Genomic DNA, 22,912 nt, shown 5'->3' with positions numbered 1-22,912 from the left:
ATGTTTCGCCAGGCATGGATTCGCAGCGAATTTCTGTGTTTCGCCATTGGCGGATTGTTTCACGAAACGGATGAAAAAATTCACAGCGGAAAAATTTGCTGCACGTCCAAAAATTGTCAGCGGCGTCAAAAGAATAGCCGTGCAACTAAATAATAGCCGCGGGCGGCGAAATAATAGCCGCGCGACGAAATAATAGCTGCGGGCGACAAAAGAATAGTCGCGGGTGACAATTTTTTTTGCCCCACAACATTTTTGCTGTTTCACGAATTTTTCGCCGTCTTGCGGATCTTTTGAAAGATTCGCGAATTTTTCGGCGAACCGAAATGGAACAGATTCGCTCATCACTAGCTGCAACATGTCGATACGCCCTATGTGCCATATATTTGCGAAGAGAAAAGGCTAAATGATAGATACAAAAATGCAGACTTGCCTAAACAGATCTTGCATCCTTGATCACCCCTCTCTTCATTAGGAATGTCTTATTCTCTTCTTAGCCAGCTGGAATTAGCTGTAACACCTTTCTCAGCTATTGGCCTTGAGATAATGTGCTACTTCCAGTATATATGTTTGGCAGTAAAAGAAATGAATATTATGAGTAATAATGGCTTATGCCAAGTTTAGGTTTGGTCTGCTGGAAATATGGAAATATAAAATACTGCTGTTATTTACAGACGAATATAAGAACATAAATAATATTTTCTAATTGGCTGAAATGGGTTACTGTATCAGGACAAATGTTATATGAGCCCTATGCTAGTAAATAAGCCCTATGATCTCTAAATTGATTTCCCAGGAGTAAATCTACTTCTGTATAGAAATAGTAATTTTCATTAACCTGAAAATAAGGTTTAGCAGACCAGAGATCTTGAAAACTCTTTCATACATGCAAAGTCAAAGTGATAAGAGTCAGACTGCACGAAACACAGGCTGTTAAATACAGGGAATACAGCTTGCAGCATTCTGCCCATATATTTCATATATAAAAACAAATGTCTCTATAACAAACCCAGGTAACAACACTTTGTTATGTGTGTAACTAAGCCTGATCATATAAATAACAGACCACTGCAAAATATGAAAAGGGATGCCATACCTTAAGAGGTAAAGATATTGGAAATGCTAATTAGTTTATTAATGTATTCAGTAGACTCTCCCAGCATTATTTAAAGGGGTGGTTCATCTTTAAGTTAACATTAAGTATGATATACATTGGCCAGTCCTTAGCAACTTTTGTATTGATCTTCATTTTTTATAGTTTTTGAATTATCTGTCTTCCTCTTCTGATTCTTTCAGTTTTCAAAAGGGAAAGGCAAAAAACTTGTTTTGTGAGGCTACAATTTCATTGTTATTCTTATGTATTATTATCTTTCTGTTCAGACCCACTCTAAAGGTGGCCACAAACGTGGCGATCTGCTATCTTTCGTCAGAGCCGCCACTAACCTTCAGGGCTGAAACGGCAGGTAAGGAGGTAGAAACAATAGAATTTCTACTTCCTTCTGCCGATTCAGCCCTGATGGCAGATTTTGCTCAGGCGCCTTCTATGGCGCCCGGTCAAAATCTTTTGACCTGGCCAATCGGCGACCAAAATCAGCAGCTTCCTGCGATACCGGTCGACTCGCCGACTTGCCATACACGCACCGAATATTGTACAAAACGAGGTTTCGTACGATATTATTGGTGCGTATATGGCCAGCTTAACTCATATTCCAGTTTCTCATTCATACCACTGCCTGGCTGCTAGGGTAACTTGGACCCTGGGAACCATATTGCTGCTAAAGTTTCATACTGGAGAGTTGCTGAATATAAAGCAAAATAATTAAAAAAACACAAATAATAAAACATGATTCTCAATTGCAAATTGTTTCAGTGCTCTCAACATCATGGTGAAAGTTAATATACAGATGAACAACCCCTCTAATCCTCACTGATACTGAAATAGTCCTTCTTATCCAGAGACTGCTGGGAGCCCATGTAGGCTAAATCCATTTCACACTAGAGTGGAAAACAGTGAGACCATATAGAATATTTGCACTAGAACTGCCTTAGCATCAGAGTCAGTATTGCCCTAGATATTCTAACAATTATATATTACTTGTGACTATTTGAATGATAAGTCTTAGGATGAACATTAACAGATTTTTTAAGTTCCAGTAAAAATCTAATTTGCATTTATTATTGCATTTAGTGTTCTGTGACCTGTGGGAAAGGAATGCAATCAAGAGTAATTCAGTGTATGCACAAAATCACAGGGAGGCATGGGAATGAATGCTTCTCATCTGAGAAACCAGCAGCTTACAGACCATGCCATCAGCATGTCTGCAATGAGAAAGTCAATGTAAATACGATAACCTCACCTAGACTTGGTACGTATGCCCAAAATTATATATATACAGTATGTGTGTGTGTATGTGTGTGAACTCTCTTGCCTATGTCAGCAATGGTTTCTCGTGCTATCATATTTAACGTCAACTTGCTACATTTCAAGGTAGAATATGGCTTATGTCCAGCAAAATCCCATATGTGCCTTGTTATTTTTCACATCTTCATGTGATTGCAGCTGGCAGTAAGGAGATGCTCCTCTGAATCATTGTTACCCAACAAACATTGATAAAGATGATTTACTTATTTAAGAATTATATATTTGACTCTGATGTGGTTTTAAGGCTAGGGTGACATGGACAGCAAGGTGATGGCAATTATAACATGGTGACTTCATTCCAAACTCTGGATGTGGATTGTGGGAAGAAAGCGGTGCCCTGTGATGTGAATGTGATATTGCCTGTAGTCTTGTAATGATTGGCTACACAAGAGAGTATAATGTAGTGATTGAATACACCAGAGTGTATAATGTAGTGATTGGCTACACCAGAGTGTATAATGTAGTGACTGGCTACACAAGAGAGTATAATGTAGTGATTGAATACACCAGAGTGTATAATGTAGTGACTGGCTACACAAGAGAGTATAATGTAGTGATTGAATACACCAGAGTGTATAATGTAGTGACTGGCTACACAAGAGAGTATAATGTAGTGATTGAATACACCAGAGTGTATAATGTAGTGACTGGCTACACAAGAGAGTATAATGTAGTGATTGAATACACCAGAGTGTATAATGTAGTGACTGGCTACACAAGAGAGTATAATGTAGTGATTGAATACACCAGAGTGTATAATGTAGTGACTGGCTACACAAGAGAGTATAATGTAGTGATTGAATACACCAGAGTGTATATTGTAGTGACTGGCTACACAAGAGAGTATAATGTAGTGATTGAATACACCAGAGTGTATAATGTAGTGACTGGCTACACAAGAGAGTATAATGTAGTGATTGAATACACCAGAGAGTATAATGTAGTGATTGGCTACACAAGAGAGTATAATGTAGTGATTGAATACACCAGAGTGTATAATGTAGTGACTGGCTACACAAGAGAGTATAATGTAGTGATTGAATACACCAGAGTGTATAATGTAGTGACTGGCTACACAAGAGAGTATAATGTAGTGATTGAATACACCAGAGTGTATAATGTAGTGACTGGCTACACAAGAGAGTATAATGTAGTGATTGAATACACCAGAGTGTATAATGTAGTGACTGGCTACACAAGAGAGTATAATGTAGTGATTGAATACACCAGAGTGTATATTGTAGTGACTGGCTACACAAGAGAGTATAATGTAGTGATTGAATACACCAGAGTGTATAATGTAGTGACTGGCTACACAAGAGAGTATAATGTAGTGATTGAATACACCAGAGAGTATAATGTAGTGATTGGCTACATAAGAGAATATAATGTAGTGATTGGTTATACCAATATATACAGTGGGGTGATTGACTACACCAGAAAGTATAATGTAATGATTGGCTGCACCAGGGAGTATAATGGTGCAGTCAGCAACAGTATGGTACATGTCCATACGCCATGTTTCTCCAGCAAAAACATTTGTTGCTCATCTGGCCGATGCCTTATTGTCACTGTATGTATGCTAATCCTTCTTGAATTTAACAGGAATTTTCTCTTGTCATTTCACAGCTGCTTTAACGTTCAAGTGTCTTCAGGACCAATGGCCAGTATATTGTAAAGTTATACGTGAGAAAAACCTCTGTCAAGATATGAGATGGTACCAACGCTGTTGTGAAACCTGCAGGGACTTTTACGCTCAAAAAATGCAACAGAGAAGTTGACCTTCATCTGAATTGTTTTCAGTGTTGTTCAATATACTTATTTAAAAAAAAATGAAATTACACAAACACACACGGATGCTAGTTATAACAACCAAAATATTTGCAGATGTCCTATAATTTAATCAAATTAATTTATTTTGGATCTTCAGCGTTACAATAGTTATACACACAAAGCTCACATAATGTATGGTAAAGTGCACCTTTCTGTTTCAACTGGTAACAGAAGTTTACTTGGTAATCCAGCCACGTCTATTTATTTAGGCTGAAATGCTACTGGCCAGTACAGCGATAGGCTGGATTCTCCCTTGGCTCCACAAACGTAACGGTGACCTTATAAATTATTGGCTCGTAGTGAATCAGAAAACAGAGGAAATACTTACTTTTTCCAACATACTTATTTTTAAGCTAAAATTGAACAATATGGCGGTCATATTACAAATATTGTGCTAGTTTTTGATGCAAGAACACTAGTACATAAAATCTGCACACAGTTAATATTATGCAATCTTGCTCTGAAACATTTTTGTTCTCCCAAGAATGCACTATACTGTTGCAAATGAGTCTCACTTAACTTTAAAAGCAACACAGTGGCATTTATAAGTATGACTAAGCAGCTCACGTTAGAAAACTGTTTTTAATAATAGAATCAAATACAAAATGTAGATATAAATGTACCTGTATAACATTAGTTTAATTGTACTGGGAAAGTTGTGCAAAATGATAGGCCAAGGTAATTAGAACATTTTACTTTATTTCCATTTGAAAACATTGTTTCTTGCACAAGTATGGGATCAGTTATCTAGAAACCCATTATCCAGAAAGCTTCAAATTATGGGAAGGTAATTTCCCATAGACTCCATTTTAATCAAATAATTAAAAATCTTTAAAATGATTTCCTTTTTCTCTGTAATAATAAGACCGTACCTTGTACTTGATCCTAACTAAGATATTATTAATGAATCCTTATTATAAACAAAATAATCCTATTGAGTCTATTAAATGCTTAAACTATTCTTTAGTAGACTTCAGGGGGGCATTTACTAATGCTCATTTTTCAGATTGGGTTTCTTGACGCCAAAACCCGTTTTTATTGTGGAAAGAAATGTGAAAAAGTTCTTTTTGCTATTTTTTATGCAACAAAACCGTGACAAATCCGAAAGCAAAATATACCAGCTAAAACCTATCAAGGTCATATAAAAGTCAATGGCAGTTCTTTTTACAAATGGAAGATCTAGTGTTTTTTCAATTCAGATCTCATTAGTCTAGTCGTGGTTTAAAGAAACTATAAAACCACAACCACAATGTTAATGAATGGCCCCCTTAAAGAGATACTGACACCAGAAATGAAACCTTTTTACCATCTATCATAACATTGTCTTTGCATGAGCTTTATAATTTTGCCATAAAAGTATTTCCTGATGCTTTTCCATTCCTTATCTGATCCCCCGTGTTCTTCTACGGTATGAGGGGGCGGCCATATTTGTTCAGCAGGAGGCCGTTAGCATTAGAAACTATAACTGACAGGCTGAGAAGGGACAGTCAGGCTGGCAAAACAGTCAGGCTTAGGGACTTCAAGTAACAATTACTTACAAAACCAGCCCTAACAGTGAAAAAAGATCAACATGACCTATAGGTAACTTTTTATGTAGATTCATAATTTGAAAAGTCATTTTTCGTGTCAGTATCACTTTAAAGTATGTAGATCCAATTGACAAAAAGACCCCTTATCGGGAAAACCCTAGAAAACAAGCATTCTGGATAACAGGTCCCATATTTGTATAATAAACCGAGACCCAAAAATAAACCAAAATTTTTAGAATCTCATATATATATATATATATATATAAATCACAACACATTAGGTATGTAATGTATTTAAACAGAGCTGTCCCAGCAGATGAGAATAACAACACCAAAGAGCTAAATGCTATGTTGCATGCTGAAATATCAGAGTATAAGCTCTGCACTGAGTACTGTAACTGCTAAGGTGCTAAACCAGAAAAAAGACATTCTGGTGTTTTTTTCTAAGTGACTAAAACAAAGAATGAAGCTATTCTTTATGCCATAGGACTGAGGGGTTTTTTGTCTGTTATTTTTGTCTGTGAGTTATTCTTCTCTTTCATAATAAATGGCACTAAGTTTGTCCAGGTGCAGTAACCAATAGCAACCAGTAAGATGTTTGCTTTTAAACAGGTGACCAGAAAATGCTACCTGCTGATTGGTTGCTATGGGTTACTGCACCTGGGCAAACTTAGCACTTTTATTACATCACCCCATAGCCTTTTTTATTTCAGAATATGTGATATCTGAGAAACACACTCAATAGTTAATCATTCACTGCTGTAGATTTATAATTAAATGGCAGCCTGAAAAGGTTTGCTCTCTTGGTGCTAAAAAATGACTGGTGCTATTTATTTCAATACCAGTTTGCCATGAATGGCTAATTTGTGGTAATTACAAAATAGGCTAATGGTTTTAGCATACCGGGCACACAATACTTGAGCACTCCTTCCTTTGTCTCTATCATACACAGTAGTACACTCACTGCTTCAGCATTAGATACTGCAGAGTGCACAGGGCACTGCCCCACCTGCCTGCTCACATGCTACACACACACATATGTATTTTGTTGCCTTTATTAAAATGCAAATGTTATCATAAGCTTTGTCATTGGAATTAATTTAATATAAAAAAATACTGAATTTGAAAAAGTGAAAATGCTAGAAATTGAATCAAATAATTACATTTTTTTTAGAAATGATTCCCTTTTTCTCTGTAATAATAAAACAGTACCTTGTACTTTATCGCAACTATGACAGAACGAATCCTTATTGGCAAAACAATCCTATCAGGTTTATTTAATGTTTAAATATTTGTTTTTTAGTAGACTTAAGGTATGGACATCCAAATGATAGAAAGACCCTATGTCCGGAAAACTCCATGCCCTAAGCCTTCCGGATAATAGATCCCATACCTGTAATTGAGAGAACACAAGTGAGTGAATTGTGCCCTGTGACCTCCAATCCTCTTGTGTAGGCGGTACCGGAAAAAGGCCTTACAGGTCTGTGGAAACCACTTTTGTTGACAGGCGAACAAAACAAGACTGTAGAGGAACAGGATAGGTTATCTCATGCTTTATTCTGACAAGAACAAAAGCGTTCATATATCATTGAGAAAATGGCATTATAAAAACAAATACAATGAGTATTAAGTATGATGGAAATGCTCTATCCAAATGTTTGGCTGTATGTGTTATATTGTTCCCTGGTATGGTGTGTGCTTGGGAAGTCACTTATTTCCCTGCCTGGCACCATGCTTTGGGCTTATGGTATATACCTTATTTTAAAGGTGCCAGACTAGTGGCCCTGGTTCAGCACAAAGGGAGTCTTATTATCACCATCTGCCAGCCTTTATTGTCCATGCTAATGAATAAACTTGCATCCATGTTGGGTTTCAGGTTTAGTGTCAGAAGCAGGAGCAAAGGAGGTGCAGTTGTGCAGCAGCTTTCCATTCTGCATTCCCCCAATAGGCACCCCCTGTTATAACTTGGTTCTAAACATTCTCCTTGGGGGGATTGGGGGGAACTAGAATTTCTTATCTGAAAGCAGCCGGAGTCCTTCTCGCTCTAAAAATATATTTTTCCTACTTCTGAACAGGAAAATCCACCAGCAGAATAAAAGCTCTATAATTCAGGTAGAGAGATCAGTTCCTGGGCGTGGTCACTCTGGGACTGCTTCTGCCAACTGCCATCTTCTCAGGACAGTGTGCTGAGCACAACTTGAATACAAAGCCATTGAAACACTGTATATGTTTACACTGAATCACTGTTGCACTGTTAGATACAACCTTTTCACATCCTTTATTATCAGTTGCTTCACTGGATTTATCCCATTTATTCCAAACATGTCAGTAACCATGGCATTACCTTATATTACTTTCAGCTGAAGAAACACTGAGAGCAATGTACCTTTAAGCAAACTTTTAGGGTCTGATTATCAGTCCATGGACAGAACCCTAATTAGTAAGAAGACGTAACATGCAGTCAGTCATAACATTTATTGAAGGGGTAGTTCACCTTTACATTAACTTTTAGGAAACTATGAAATTGCCTGTTGCATCACAACTTTTAAGTTGGTCTTGATTTTTTATTGTTTTTCACTCACCCCAGTAGCCAACATACTATTGCTCTCTAAAACTACAATTAATTTGTCATTGTTAATTTTTAGTACTTCCCTTTTTTTTCAGACCCACTCCTATTCATATTCCAGTCTGTCATTTGTACCACTGCCTGGTTGCTAGGGTGATTTGGACCCTAGCAACCATATAGCTGCTAAAATTCCAAACTGGAGAGCAGCTGAATAAAAAGCTAAATCATTTAAAAACCACAAATAATAAACAATGAAGACTAACTGCAAATTATTTCAGAATAGCACTCTTTACAACATTCTAAAGGTTAATTCAAAGGCAAACTACCCATTTAAAACTGAATATTATTACACTATAAAATATAAAATAATTGGACAGGAAAGTTTGGTGAAATATTGCATTTGGCACCATGTTTCGCTAATACCTTAAATGAAAACAATTAAAAAACCTTTTTACTCAATTTACAAGCACCTTTATTGAACATCCACTACAACTGTGTGCTAATTTTATTGCTTGGGCATTTCAGTTTCACCTTGTCAGACATCAAGCATTTTCAAATACTGCAGGTCATTTAGAAACACTAGGCAAACTTGGTTAAAGCTAACTGCTAATAGGTTGAAGTATATGATTATATTAAAGCCAATTTGTCCACTGTTTGTAATTGGGTCCTGCAGAGTGTCTAGCTTGGGAACAAATGCACTATCCTAACATCTCCTAGGGGGCAGATTTATAAAAAGTTTAGAGCTTAATACATAAAAACTCGAGCATTGGCTATACAATCCTATTGGATTTTAAGAAGCGTATTTATCAACTTGTGAGTTCTAACTTTGATCCATTGACAAATATGCTTCTAAAAATCCCATAGTAATGAATAGAATGTGAGTTTTTATGTATTAAACTCTAAACTTTATTTGAAAATTTTGTCCCCTGTCCATGCCGCTGGTCCATCCTTATCCTGTATAATACAAAGTACCCTGCGTACCACTTACGGGATTCCTACTCTATGGCATAATGGGTGCATGTTGTTTCTGTGGCTTCACCTTTCCTTTCCACCTCACAATCTTTCATAGAAGCATATAGCATGATTCCTTGTTCTTCATAAAATCACCTTTACTCCATAAATGAATAGATCACAACAGTATGTCGAATGATCTAAGAAGGCCTAGCCTGAGATAGGATTCTAAAAATGACCATGCTGTACTCAAAGGCAGACCTTGCTTATAGCTTTATTTAATCTGTTGGTGCTACAAATGTACAGATAAACTACTTTTCATAACAAGGATTAGACCCCGACAGAATGTTTAAAGTTAAAGTGCTTTGCTCTCACTGTTAATGGAAATGTAATGTAGCAATGTACTGCTCTCCCCTGTGCAGAACAGCAGTGGATAGACATGCAGTGTCTAGAACAAATACCCAAGTAGATCAAACTATTGCCACTCATTTTTACTTTTTCTTATCATTGTTACTGTATTTCTGCTATATTTAGAATAAAATGTCTATGTAAACAGAGCAATGACGAAATGTTCTTTATGAAGATATATTGTCAAAAATTCTACATTGTCAAATAAAGGAAGCTTTACAGATTTTTTTTTGTCTATTGTGTCATTTAAACAGTGTAACTTTCAAAAAGGCAGATTCACATGAACACATGGGATATGTATAATAAAGCCATGCTATTACTTTTTATTTAATAAAAACATTGGCATTATAAATCATTTGATGTCATGTTGCTGCAACAGTTACATATAAGTCAGGGCTGTCCAACACAGCCTCCATTTCTTGTTGTACTACAAAGCTGCAGCTGCACAACTCCCAGAATCATGTGTTTGTGAGTAGAAACATGTTTTATAAAGAAATGTGTGTGGTTTTTTGTTTTGTTTTTTTAAATACCTTGCATTATTTCCACTCTCCTGTTGTTTGTACAACTCCCAACATCCACTGATAGCACAAGGCTGATGCAGGGGCATTATGAGTTGTAGTTGCGCTATGTCTGAAGATCTGCATGATGCAAGATCTGACGATGTGTCACACATGCCCCCATATGTAATAAAAGGCCCAGGTGCAGTAACCCATAGCAGCCTATAAGATGTTTGCTTTGCAACAGGTGACAAGTAAATGCTACCTGCTGATGGGTTGCTATGGGTTAGTGCCTTTTATTACATAACCCCATGGTATCTTGTCCCTGACCCATTATAATTATGGAGCTAAGCATTCCTGACATGAGGGTAGGAAAACCTCTAGCATGGATGGTAAAGTCTGCTCAGCGACCACCCAAAGTGGGGGGGTGGTGGGCCATGGCTGCTGGCCAGTGAGCTGGGAGCGTTCCTGGCTACGTTTTTTTACTCCAATGAATTTTGATGAAATGTTGCAGGTTTGCAAAATTTTCTCTGGTTTTGCTTAATTTTTAGGGTAACAAAACACCACAGTTTCACTCCTCACTATTAACAACTATTGCTCGCACAAATTATATACCGGTGAAACTGCCACTAACTTATTCTTATTCCTCTGTATTTACACTATAAATATACTATGCATGTCCATACATTAGAATGCTGCGCTGCACTCTACAGTTGATTGATGAAGAAACTAGAACAGCACAGAGCTAGAATTTCATTCACCTACAGTATCATTGTCTGTGTTCATGTATAATGCAGATTGTAAGCAGTTCCGTCTCCAGGCAGTCTTCCTCCTGTACACGATGACCTGCAAAGATGGATCTTTCTGTTTTGCCGAATAATAATCATCCAGACAAATTTCTTCGTCTTGATGTTCAGACTTTAATAGCTAACTCTGCATTTTTACATGCCAGACAATGGCGCAACAAACTGTATTTACAGGTAAGGGAATGCCTCACAAACATGCACACTGTATTCTAATGAAGCTGTTAGGGATTGTGTGCAAACCAGCAGCATAGTTGCAATCTGAGTTATTGATTGATACAAACATACAGAACTACTATCATAAGTACAGGTAAAAAGTCTCCTTTACAAATGCTTGGTGCAAAAAGGTATTTGCAGTGTTTTTTCCTCTGAATTCCAGGGTAAATGTGGGATGCAGCCCTTATAAAGTGAAGTTTGGACTTACCTGTGTTTGTGCACTTTTTACTGGCTTATATTTAAGAGTTATAGATAGTATTTATAAGTGGAGAGGTAAGCACACTGCCAAAACTGGTGCCTATACATTTATTTACTGATGGGAGATTTATACAGCACGCAGGACAATGTGTTGAATGCCTTGTACATCTAATTTGTAGTTTATTACAAAGAGCAAGGCCAGACTGATGCACAAGGAACCCTAGAATTGAACCATAACTGGAATTTGAGTTTTTGTAGTGCAAAAAAACTCAAATTGTAAAAAAAAAATCATACATGGCCATTAATAAATCTCCCCCTTTGTGTGGAATTATGACCTGACTTTCTGCTGTGATGCTAAGAGGGCAGGAAAACACAGCGCGTGTAGGTGCTAGATAGCAGCCTAATTGCTGTGGCAGAAACCAAAGACACTCAGCCCCTTACCTAAACACAAGCAGGGATGCAGGAACTGAGTGTCTTTGGTGTATAATCCATGATTTTTAGCTCTAAAAAAATACAATTTGTGATAACAGACAAAAAAATGCTTAGTAAATGCTTCATAGATTTTACATACCATGCTCTGGGACTGGCAGTTCCTGTGACCCACTCTAGTTCCTTAGCCCCTTACCTAAACACAAGCAGGGATGCAGGCACTAAGGAACTAGAGTGGCTCACAGGAGGGTCTGGAGTCCCAGAGCATGGTATGTAAAATCTATGAAGCATTTACTAAGCATTTTTTTGTCTGTTATCACAAATCGTATTTTTTTAGAGCTAAAAATCATGGATTATACTAATTACTCAAACAAAACAAAACTATTTGCTGTTGAGGTCATTTAAAGTCAAGAGGAGCTGCGCTAGGCAAATTGTATGTATGTATGTATATCTTTATTTATAAACTGCTACTTATGTATGCAGCTCTGTACAGTAGAATACATTAATACAAACAGGGGATTATTAGGATAATAATAGATAAATACAAAGTATAACAATAAATACAGATAGATACAAGATAAATACAGTTACAATAAGTTAAAAGAGTCAAAGGCACAAGAGGATGGAGGTCCCTGCCTCGTAGAGCTTACAATCTATATGGGAGGGTAACTTATAGGCACAAATAGGAATTGCAATAATCTTTATTTAATTGGTGGTTTTAGAGGTTTTCTTGGTGTTTTCATTTGTAAGTGCACAAAATTGGGATTTGGGGGTTTTCACATATTTTTTTCACCTTTTTTAACTGTATTTTTTATTTCTGCTTTTTATATTAGTCTGGTTTAATAAATCACTTGGCAATCATGGTTTTAGTGAAAATGAGGTTGTCTGTGGTTTCAAGAACCGCTAAAATCAGAATTTTGATAAATGAGCCTCTATGTGTCATGCAGCTTTGTTGGGGGCAGTATTTATTTTGTGGGGGCGCATTTCATAGCTCTATAGAAGCTGGTGTATAGGGCCCAGTGTTAAAGCACTACAGTCATTAGTTCTGAACTAGCCAAATCTTGCATGCTTTGTTTCTTAATTATCCTGTAAAGTGTTAATTGCAACAATAACACCAGCTCTATTGGAAAGGACATGTATTAATCACACAAACACAAAACAAACATCATTACATGACTCCATGATTTATCAGTCATTACATTTTCTAAGGATCATTGTGCCTGGGTTTCAGAAGGAGCCAGCGCTACACATTAGAACTGCTTTCAGTTAACCTATTGTTTCTCCTACTCCCATGTAACTGGAGGAGTCCCAAGCTGGACTTGGATTTCTTACTATTGAGTGTTATTTTGAAATCTCCTGGGAGCTGCTATATTGCTCCCTTCCCATGTGGACATTTGATCCCACCTCATCCCTGTGTTTAATAGGGTGGAGATCTCTAGCCTGTAAAAATAGTGGGTCTTATGACCACTACATTCCTGTAGTATAGGTCTAAAATACAAAGAAAGGAGTTGGAGGAACAAACCAAAGCTATGAACAATACACGTGAGCGTATTGTTGAACGGAAACAGCCCTGCATTTGTTGAGGATGGCTGTAATATTTGTTTAAAAAGATCATGGCACTATAAATATACACATGACTATAAAGCTAATGTGGAATTCCTGATCTTGATGGAAGACTAAAGATAATACTGCGTGTAACAAACAGCATTTCTCAAAAAGCAAGCAATTAGCACAAAAGATAAGGTTTTTATTTTTGCTTATAATGAAAAGCATTTTATAATGCTTATAAAATGAAAGATTCTCCACTTTACTTATACTACTCTGACGTCTCTCTCATTCTTGTCCTATCCCAAACTTAGTATGGAGGAGAATGTTGTGCCTGAAATTGTTTGTACAATACTTTGATTTATACCATGGGAAAATAGTGGCGACTTGTGGAGAGATAAAAACCAGTTATAATACTGTCTCATATGATACATATTGCAGTGATATTATATACTTTTTTTTCAATATTAGAAGGAAAGCAACAATATTCCTGAAGCTGTGGAGCCACCAAAGGAGGAGATTCCTGTTGTGGTTGATAGGACATTACGTGAGCACTTTACACCAGAAATCATCACATCCACAATTAAAAATAACCCCTTGTACCAGGACATTGAGAGAGTGGACAAAAGTGAAGTCAAAAAGAAGAACCCTTCATGGACTGTTCAAGAGTATGACAAACAGTCTATGAATCTCAAGCTTTCACTATACCTTAAGGTAAGAGACTGATGCCCTGGGCGTGGCTTTTCAGATCTGGAGGGACAGGATTACCTTAACACAATGAAAATCTATTCACCTACCAATTATAAAGCCCAATAAATCACCTACCAATTATAAAGCCCAATTAAAGTCTATAGACTAATTGGTTGGATTTTTAAATGCAAAATATGAAAGGTTGTTCATGTTCCATGCCATGTCTTTCTGGGCTGGCTTTTGTTTTGTGTTGTACTGTATGCGATTTTGTTTGCTCCAATGATTTAACTGTAAATGAAATGTTTTAATTAGAAGTTTATATCAGTTTAGTGTGTCTCAGCCTGTATTTGAGTACTTCTATCCACAGAAATGTCTACCATGTAACTAGTGAGTGTATGGGGAATGCTCTTTGCACCATTCAGTAGCAAGGATATAGAAGGATTGGGTGCAACACTGGGTCCAGAGTAATAAACAGCAGCTTTATTAAATACAGGTATGGGATCCCTTATGTGTGAACCCATTATCCAGAAAGTTCCAAATTACGGAAAGGTCATCTCCCATAGACTCCATTTTAAGCAAATATGTCTAATTTTTAAAAATGATTTCCTTTTTCTCTGTAATAACAAAACAGTACCTTGTATTTGATGGTAACTAAGCTGCATGGATCCATATTGGTGGCAAAAAAACCTGTTTAATTTGTGATTTTTAGCCTTTGGGTATAGTGATCCAAATTACATAAAGATCCCTTATCCAGAAAGCCTCCGATCCCAAGCATTCCAGATAATATATGTATACCTTTATAGGGCAAGGATCAGGAAACGTGACACATTTTGGGCTTTAGCTTATGACTAAGTACAGGAACACCCAAATCACGTTAGGTTTCATGATCCTTGGCTTTGCGCACCACTGGCGTAACTAGTGAAGAAGCAATACAGACAGTACAGGGAGCCCAGTGTGGGTCTGCACCCGCAATTATGTGCATTGAGGGGATCACAGGAAACCCGTGATTTTGCTCCCGTAAGGGGTCACCCACAATTATGTGCAGAGGGGCCTAGACCCCCACGGTTTTGCCTCTATGCTATGTTTTTATCACTTGAATATAAAAAAAAAACACCATTTTTTATTCTGGATCCAGTGTTGTGTCCTATCCTTCTATCCAGTAATTGTCAGCATAGGGAACCCTGTCTGGTCTGCAGCCAAGTTTGTCAAGATGAGGATACGAATCCCACCAGAATGAGGAGAGCACTGTGCATCCAGTTCTCATTCAGTAGCTTGTAGTTTACAGGTACAGTTTACTAATGAGGTTCTTATCACTTTCAATATTTCAGGAAAATCCTAATGACTTACATTACTGGCTGGAAGATATTTATACTCCTGGGTACGACTCACTGCTGAAGAAAAAAGAGAAAGAAAGGAAAAAAACAAAATACTGTAAAATATTTATGGTTTTAGTCTTAATTGGTTGCATTTTGGTTGCCATAATAACTGTCTCTGTTTTGTTTACTTGAAAATCATTACCACTTGTTTATATGTTTTATATAACTACTTTAAGAATAAAACTATGTCAAAAAGCTTGTGTTGTACTAATAAAATAATAAGAATGCAGCTGCTAAACAAACTGGGAGTGCAGAGTGTGGGATCTGAGAGTTATATACAAGGACATTTAATGAGGTCTTTGTATAGGATTGTAGGCTTGATACCTCCTTGTTGGTTGGCCAGCATTATAATATATAGGGACGTATTTATGATAAAACAGATTTTCAGTAAAATACAACTCAGAAATGCATAAGTAAGAAGGTAATAGATAAAACCATTCTCTATTTGTAACACAATCTCTAAATTAGAAGTAACTAGATTGGCTGTGATAGTTACCAAAAAACACTCACATGGCCACCTTGTTTCCTTTCCATGGTCCACAGTATGGTTACCCCTTCATGTTACAAACGTCTCTTCTGAATGTATTTTTTAATGTATTTCAAACTGCAGCCCCCATGTGATGAACAAAATATTCTCTGAAACACCAGGCTCATAATTACCAGTAATCTAAAATAAAACAATTAAACTGCCTGCACATAATATTGCAGTCCTAGGGAAATCATCAGAAATGCAGCTGATAAAGAACTACCCTTAGCAGGCTCCCTGTATGCTGTGATAGTTTGGGATGCTGGGATGCTGGGTTTTCATTCTATGAATACTTGAACAATAAACATTGGATACACTGAAAATATTGTTTTTGCAAGATAACTAGTTAGGCTGATTTAATTATAAGTGATATAACCCCCTACTTGTTGCTGGTTCAGATTTTGGGACAGGCTGCTGGTGACTAGTGATGAGCGAATCTGTCCCGTTTCGCTTCGCTGAAAAATTTGCGAATCTTTCGAAAGATTTGCATAGCGGAGAAAAATTCGCGAAACGGCGGAAATATTGTGCGTCAAAAAAAAGTTGCCCGCGGCTATTCTTTTGTCACCTGCGGCTATTCTTTTGTTGCGCCCAACAATTTTTGGAACGCGCGGCAAAATTTTCCATGGCAAATTTTTTTCATCCGTTTTGCGAAACAATCCGCCAATGGCAAAATGCGGAAATTCGCCGCGAATCCATGCCTGGCGAAACATTTTGCCCATCACTACTGGTGACTTTTGCAGTAGTCAAATGAGAGTCCATGGTGGATAAAATATGACACATTTGCAGTCACACACATACAATTGTACAGATGAGCAAAGAAAAATGCTAGCTATTAAAAATAAATATTCATGCCAAAAAATAATTTTCGTGTAAGTTGGTTCCCAGTCAGCACTGTGATAATAATCTAGGTCTAATAATAACTAGATTCTTTTCTAATCCTCATGATATGCTTTGCTGTTTCATTTGGTTTGATATAAACCCATGGCTTTTGGATCAAAGTAGAAATAAATTATAATAATCCACAAGTCATTGTACAAAATTAAAATTGGTTAATTTGTTTTTCATTTGAGTGGCTTAAAATGACAAGTTCTAGATCCTTATAGGTCATTATATCCTATGAATCTTTCCTGTTTGGTTGCCATTTTCATTTATATAGTTCTTTTTGGCATCCCTACTGTCTCTTTTGATGGAGAACAATAGAAACATTTAAAATCAATTCAGTCCATGCATAAATGAAACAGAAATCCAGAAGGGTAAGTGAAGAAGAAGACTAGTGGGATGTGGTGAATACTATGAATACATTACCCCTCAATGGCCCACTAGTCAATAATGTGATATAGTGGCCACTACTTAGATAGAAGAGTGGTCTAGAACGTGGAGTGTGTTTTTGGCTAGCAGAGAAACACCTCCTTTGTAACATTATTTCCTGGGCATATAAATTCCAAGCTTTGCCACACTTTGCCACACAATACCCAATTGGATTTCTCACTTTTCCCACTCCATCAGCCTTAGGATGACTATACCCACCTTTCCAGGAATCTGACACTCTCCATTAGTGCCCCTTTGCTCTCCCAAAACAGGACTTTTTCTCCTGGGGGATTCTGGCTTGCAACCAAAAGACTCTTACTATACTATACTATACTGTCACTTCCCTTCACTGATAGAAGACTACTTCCACTATTCTCCTAGATGGAGCAATAAGTGACCCATACACTACTCTCCTAGATGGAACAACAAGTGACCCATACACTACTCTCCTAGATGGAGCAATGAGTGGCCCATACACTAATCTATTCAAACTTGTGCACCTAGTGCCCTCTAATACTTAAAACTACCCTGCTCTTTCTAAACTGTTACCTCTATATAGTAGACAGGGTCCTCCTCTCCTTTAGCTGATGTTAGCTCTGTCATTCCCTTCTCAAACTGCCCTCTAATCAGCCCTGGATTTTATATCCTTTAGTCTCTACCTCTCCCTGGTGGCTGGTGGAATAAACTACACTTTAACTCAATATTTCTACACTACTCAGTGCTACTACACTACCTAGTGGCCAAATTAACAACTGACAACCTTTTTCATTTATGCTATTTAAAACATACATGCAATCACAATCTCACTTGACATTTCTTGCACACATTGTTTCACACTGACAATCCACAACAATTACTTGGTTTCCCACTTTACAATCATACTGTGGCAGTTTTGGCATTAAAACATTTGTTTTGCTGAAAGGAACAAAAGGGTTTTTTATTGGTTTTGATGTCTAGTAAAACCACAGATTTTCAGTTGCAGGATCCAATCTTCTGGTGATAGGAAACATGGCTGGTCAGTTTATCTCTGCTTTAGCCTTGTCACTCACAACTAGGAATGACTAAGATCTGCTGCCCCAGGCTCCGGATTTGCTGATCTGTCCATACTATAAGTCCTGTCCTATTTTCCAGATTCAGAAGGAAAAATTGGGAAAACATATTTTCATTAAAGTAAGCTATTTATGCTTTTGTAGTTTCTTGATGTATTGACAATAGGGATCATTTGCAGGGTTCACTTGTGTCCATTGATGCTAAAGTAAGGGGTGTGCTTCTATACCCATTAGTACTCTTGAACATAGGCGGAGGGTGACTTTTTTGTTTGGGGAGGCTAAAGATGGCCCATACACAGACTGACCTACAGCTAATGTGACACTTAGTGGATTCGCTGCTGGCATAAAAAGTTAACCTCCCAACTACCTCTTGCCGTTCCCACTGACTCCCAGGGATACTGTACAAAAGTGCGGGTGGGGGTGCTTTTTTTTACCCTAAAATGTTTAGGATGTAAAAGCATTCCTACGCGCACTTCTGTTAGGGGATCTGCAAACATTTGTGTTTGTGATCAGTTAGCTTAAAGGGGTAGTTCGCATTCGAATTCACTTTTATTTTTAATGGTTTTTCAGTTATTTAGCTTTTTGTTCAGCAGCTCTCCATTTGGTATTTCAGCAGCTATCTGGTTGCTAGGGTCTTTTTTACCCTGGCAACCAGGTAGTGGTTTAAACAAGAGATGAGAAGAGAAAGGCAAATTATTCAAAAAATTAATTAGGAATAGGCCATTTTATAACATACTAAAGGTTAACTTAAAAGTGAACCACCCCTTTAGATGTGTTTATGTTAGTTCTATAGCAAGAAAGGCAGTGGGTACTGACTCCCCATTATATACAGTGAGACGCAGTCCGTAGTTACAAACCCAGCACATTATATACAGTGAAACACAGTGGGTACAGATGGCAGATATTCAGGCCCGGCACTATAACACTGGCACTGATACACAGCATTGGCCCCACTGTAACTTACTATAAATGAACAAAACAATGACAAACAAAAAAAAAAATAGTAAGTGCAAAAAACAACAACAAATATATAAACACACAATGAGCTTTTTCAGAGGGAAAGAGTTAACTTACCCTCCATGTGTTAGGGTAGGGGGTAGATTATAAATTATTATAGATGTCAGGTCAGGCAAAAAACAATTTAATGTCAGCTAGTGATTCTTTAGAACTGTATAGTACCTGTGTATAGTACCTGTGTATAGTAACTGTGTATAGTACCTGTGTATAGTAACTGTGTATAGTACCTGTGTATAGTACCTGTGTATAGTACCTGTGTATAGTACCTGTGTATAGTAACTGTGTATAGTACCTGTGTATAGTACCTGTGTATAGTAACTGTGTATAGTACCTGTGTATAGTACCTGTGTATAGTACCTGTGGGATGAAAACTGCAGCAAAAGTTGGGAGTTGGTTCTTAAGTAAAGTTTACAGCCTGCAGATTCTTCTTTTCAGTCTTCATTTCTGCACTGCTTCCAGTTTGCAAAATCTCCCAATCCCTGTGTGCATCTGTTCTCAGATTGGTCAATTTTACTGTCTGTCAAGAAAGCTGTGCTCTGATTGGAGAATCCACAAGAAGAAAGATCCAATCGGAGCACAGCAAAATGGGCTTGCAGGAACAAATTTCCAGCACAGTGCAGAAACGGAGTAAGGTTTTTTTGTTTTTGTTTTTTTTTAATGTGCCAAGCAGGTTTGGGGAGGCTTAGCCTCCCCTAGCCTTATGGAAAATCAGCCTATGCGCAGACTTTGGTATATCTATGCATATTGGGCATCAAACTGGGGTGATTTGCCTTTATCTGATCTTTATCAAGAAATTGTGAGAGATAAATGCGGCAAATTGCAACATTTTTATGCGATTTTCTAAATGTCATATAAATCTGCAAATTTAGGAAAGCTTTACAGCTTGGTACTTTGAAGCAAGAAGAAATGTTTACCCATTATAGATTCGGGGGGATGTGTACTTTCCTAAAATATATGGCTTTCTAGGGTGTTTTATTTGGTTACTTTATGACCTGTAGGAGATAAGATACTATAGACTGGAAGCTTTGAAGCAATTTTTTAAAAAAATCACAAATTTTGATAAAAACCAATAACTTTAGGAAAGCATTGCGACTTGATAGTTTGGAGTAAACAGACAGTTGTGCCTATTCTGTATTCCCCAGAATCTGTTCTTTCCAAAAATGTACAATTTTCTGGGATAAACCTTCTGTTAGTGGAAATTTTGTCATTGAAATCTAAAGTATGCAGCTTTCTGGAGCAGTGCTTTGGAAATTTGGTAATGTACTGCTGGGAGTTTTTGACCTATACAAGTGAGAAATCTCCATAAAACTATATATATTTGGTATTGGCACATTTAGGAGACATGGGACTTTCCAAATCAGTTGTATATTCGTGCATAAAATAATTTTTCTTTTTAGTATGTGTGTTTATATTATGGAAAATTAGATTTTTTTTGCAGTTTTAGACATTTAGAAGCCTATATCTTGTTACAGAATTGGAATTACACAAATATTCTACCATATTTTGAAAGCTTAGGTTGTTCTGAAAAAAAAAACCAATATATTGTTTTCCTGGGTAAACTAAAAGTCCCCCGAGGAAAGGCCCCTAAAGTGAAACAGTGCAAAATGTTCAAAAACTGTCTGGCAATACAAGTTCCGCTTTGACCAAAGCAGCTGGCAGTGAAAGGGTTAATGCCACCACACTAGACACAGGCACCAGCATTTGTAAATCAGCCCTTGTATGCTTAGTACTTCCACCTCCAACATGTTTTACGTATCATCCTCTTCCTAATTTTCTGTTTGTTTTTCCAGTACAGGTATATTAGAACTCAAATATAAAAATACCATGCTTATTTATACATATCTAGTATAAATAAATTTGAAGCAACTGGACTTGTTTAGTAATCATTGAAGACGTTTCACTACTCATCCGAGCAGCTTCTTCAGTTCAACTGACTGGTATTGGAAGTCCTAGCATATATACTCTTCCACTAATCCAATCGCAATGGCACTATGTAACTCTTCAGAAAGGTGACATCTGAAACTCACAGAGGTGTGAATGCTGTGGAGTTACTTTGAAAGGATTACCCAAGTATCATGCAACTCTTCAAACAGGTGTTACTTGTTAGAGTTGCATGAATGGATGTGTGAAGAGTTCTGAAACTGCCGGGGTACAGATGTTAGAACAGCATTGTATGTAGCAGACAGATGGTGTCGAAGTCCCCCGCCTCTGTTAAGGGATGGTTTCTCCACTTTGACATGAATGGCCTCTTTTTTACACCTCTTTCAAACCAGCGGTCTTCTTTGTCCAAAATTTGGACATTGCTATTTTCAAAGGAGTGTCCCTTGTCTTTTAGGTGTAGAAAGACAGGTGATAGATTTCCTACAACAACTTGAAAAGGAGGAAGCCATTGATCGAGCTTTATACCACCGCCTGTACCCCAGAGAAGCTACACCATGCTTATATGGACTCCCCAAGATACATAAAGATGGAGCACCACTCAGGCCTATTGTCAGCAGCATCAATTCAGTGACTTACAGCATTGCAAAATACTTGGCCAACATCTTAGCCCCATTGGTAGGTAAAACAGTGCATCATATCCAAAATGCCAAAGAGTTTGTCACCAAGATTCAAGGAGTCAAACTAGAGGCAGAAGAAACTATGGTATCATATGATGTCACTTCACTGTTCACATGTATACCTACCACAGAGGCTACTGAGACTGTAAGAAATCGACTGCAGAAAGATGACACCCTCAGCAGCAGAACGAAACTCAGTCCCAACCAAGTATGTTTATTGTTAGATTTGTGCCTGAACACCACATACTTCAAATACAAGGACCAATTTTACAGGCAAAAACATGGCTGTGCAATGGGTTCACCAGTTTCTCCCATTGTAGCAAACTTGTATATGGAAGAAGTGGAAAGGAAGGCCCTACTCACATTCAATGGAACTACACCAAGTCACTGGTTCAGGTATGTAGATGACACGTGGGTTAAAATCAGATCCAACGAAGTGGCGGCCTTTTCAGAACACATTAACTCAGTGGACAACAACATCAAGTTCACAAGGGAGGATGTCCATGAGAACAAACTTGCTTTTTTTTTTGGACTGTTTGATATCCATTCAAGAGGGGGGTATCTTGAAAACAGAAGTATACAGGAAACCCACTCACACGGATCAATATCTGTTGTTCGATTCCCACCATCCGCTGGAACACAAACTGGGTGTCATTAGAACTCTACACCACAGGGCGGAAAGTGTAACAACTGATACAGAGTCCAAGGACAAGGAATGTAAACATCTCAGAGGAGCACTGAAAGCTTGTGGCTACCCAGACTGGGCCTTTGTCAAAACAAGAGCAACTAAGCCCAACAGGAACACCAAAAGGAATAACCGTCCTGAGGCAGAGAGAAGGCGCAATATAGTCATCCCCTATGTAGCAGGAGTGTCGGAGAAACTCAGGAGAATTTTCAACAAACACCACATCCCTGTGTTTTTCAAACCTAGCAACACACTGAGACAAAAACGTGTACACCCAAAGGATCCAACACCAAAGGAAAAAACAAAGCA

The 22,912-nt window shown here is 37.6% G+C and overlaps 2 protein-coding genes across 3 annotated transcripts in view; both read left to right on the top strand.

The window, feature by feature from the left end:
* adamts19 (ADAM metallopeptidase with thrombospondin type 1 motif 19) overlaps nt 1–5,055 on the top strand; it is a 121,963-nt gene extending 116,908 nt beyond the window's left edge. For both annotated transcript variants that reach the window (XM_031892949.1, XM_031892941.1), the window contains exons 22-23: nt 2,186–2,363; nt 4,049–5,055. In XM_031892949.1, the coding sequence (XP_031748809.1) occupies nt 2,186–2,363; nt 4,049–4,200 (330 nt within the window). In that variant the 3' untranslated portion in view covers nt 4,201–5,055. The remainder of the gene's footprint in view (nt 1–2,185; nt 2,364–4,048) is intronic.
* A 6,002-nt stretch (nt 5,056–11,057) lies between these two features.
* On the top strand, nt 11,058–15,592 carry minar2 (membrane integral NOTCH2 associated receptor 2). Its single transcript, XM_004911365.2, has 3 exons — nt 11,058–11,183; nt 13,866–14,108; nt 15,413–15,592. The coding sequence occupies exons 1-3, from the start codon at nt 11,058–11,060 to the stop codon at nt 15,590–15,592; spliced, it is 549 nt and encodes a 182-aa protein (XP_004911422.2).
* Nucleotides 15,593–22,912: the final 7,320 nt, after the last annotated feature.

This window comes from Xenopus tropicalis, chromosome 1 (assembly GCF_000004195.4).
Source record: "Xenopus tropicalis strain Nigerian chromosome 1, UCB_Xtro_10.0, whole genome shotgun sequence".
Taxonomy (NCBI): Eukaryota; Metazoa; Chordata; class Amphibia; order Anura; family Pipidae; genus Xenopus; species Xenopus tropicalis.
This window is presented reverse-complemented; position numbering and strand designations above follow the sequence as displayed.

What these genes read in the sequence shown, in the direction of transcription:
- minar2 (XM_004911365.2), top strand. Translation starts at nt 11,058, where the DNA reads ATGGATCTTTCTGTTTTGCCGAATAATAATCATCCAGACAAATTTCTT. An exon ending in GCAACAAACTGTATTTACAG is followed by an intron (nt 11,184 to 13,865) that starts GTAAGGGAATGC and finishes TTTCAATATTAG; the next exon opens with AAGGAAAGCAACAATATTCC. An exon ending in AGCTTTCACTATACCTTAAG is followed by an intron (nt 14,109 to 15,412) that starts GTAAGAGACTGA and finishes TCAATATTTCAG; the next exon opens with GAAAATCCTAATGACTTACA.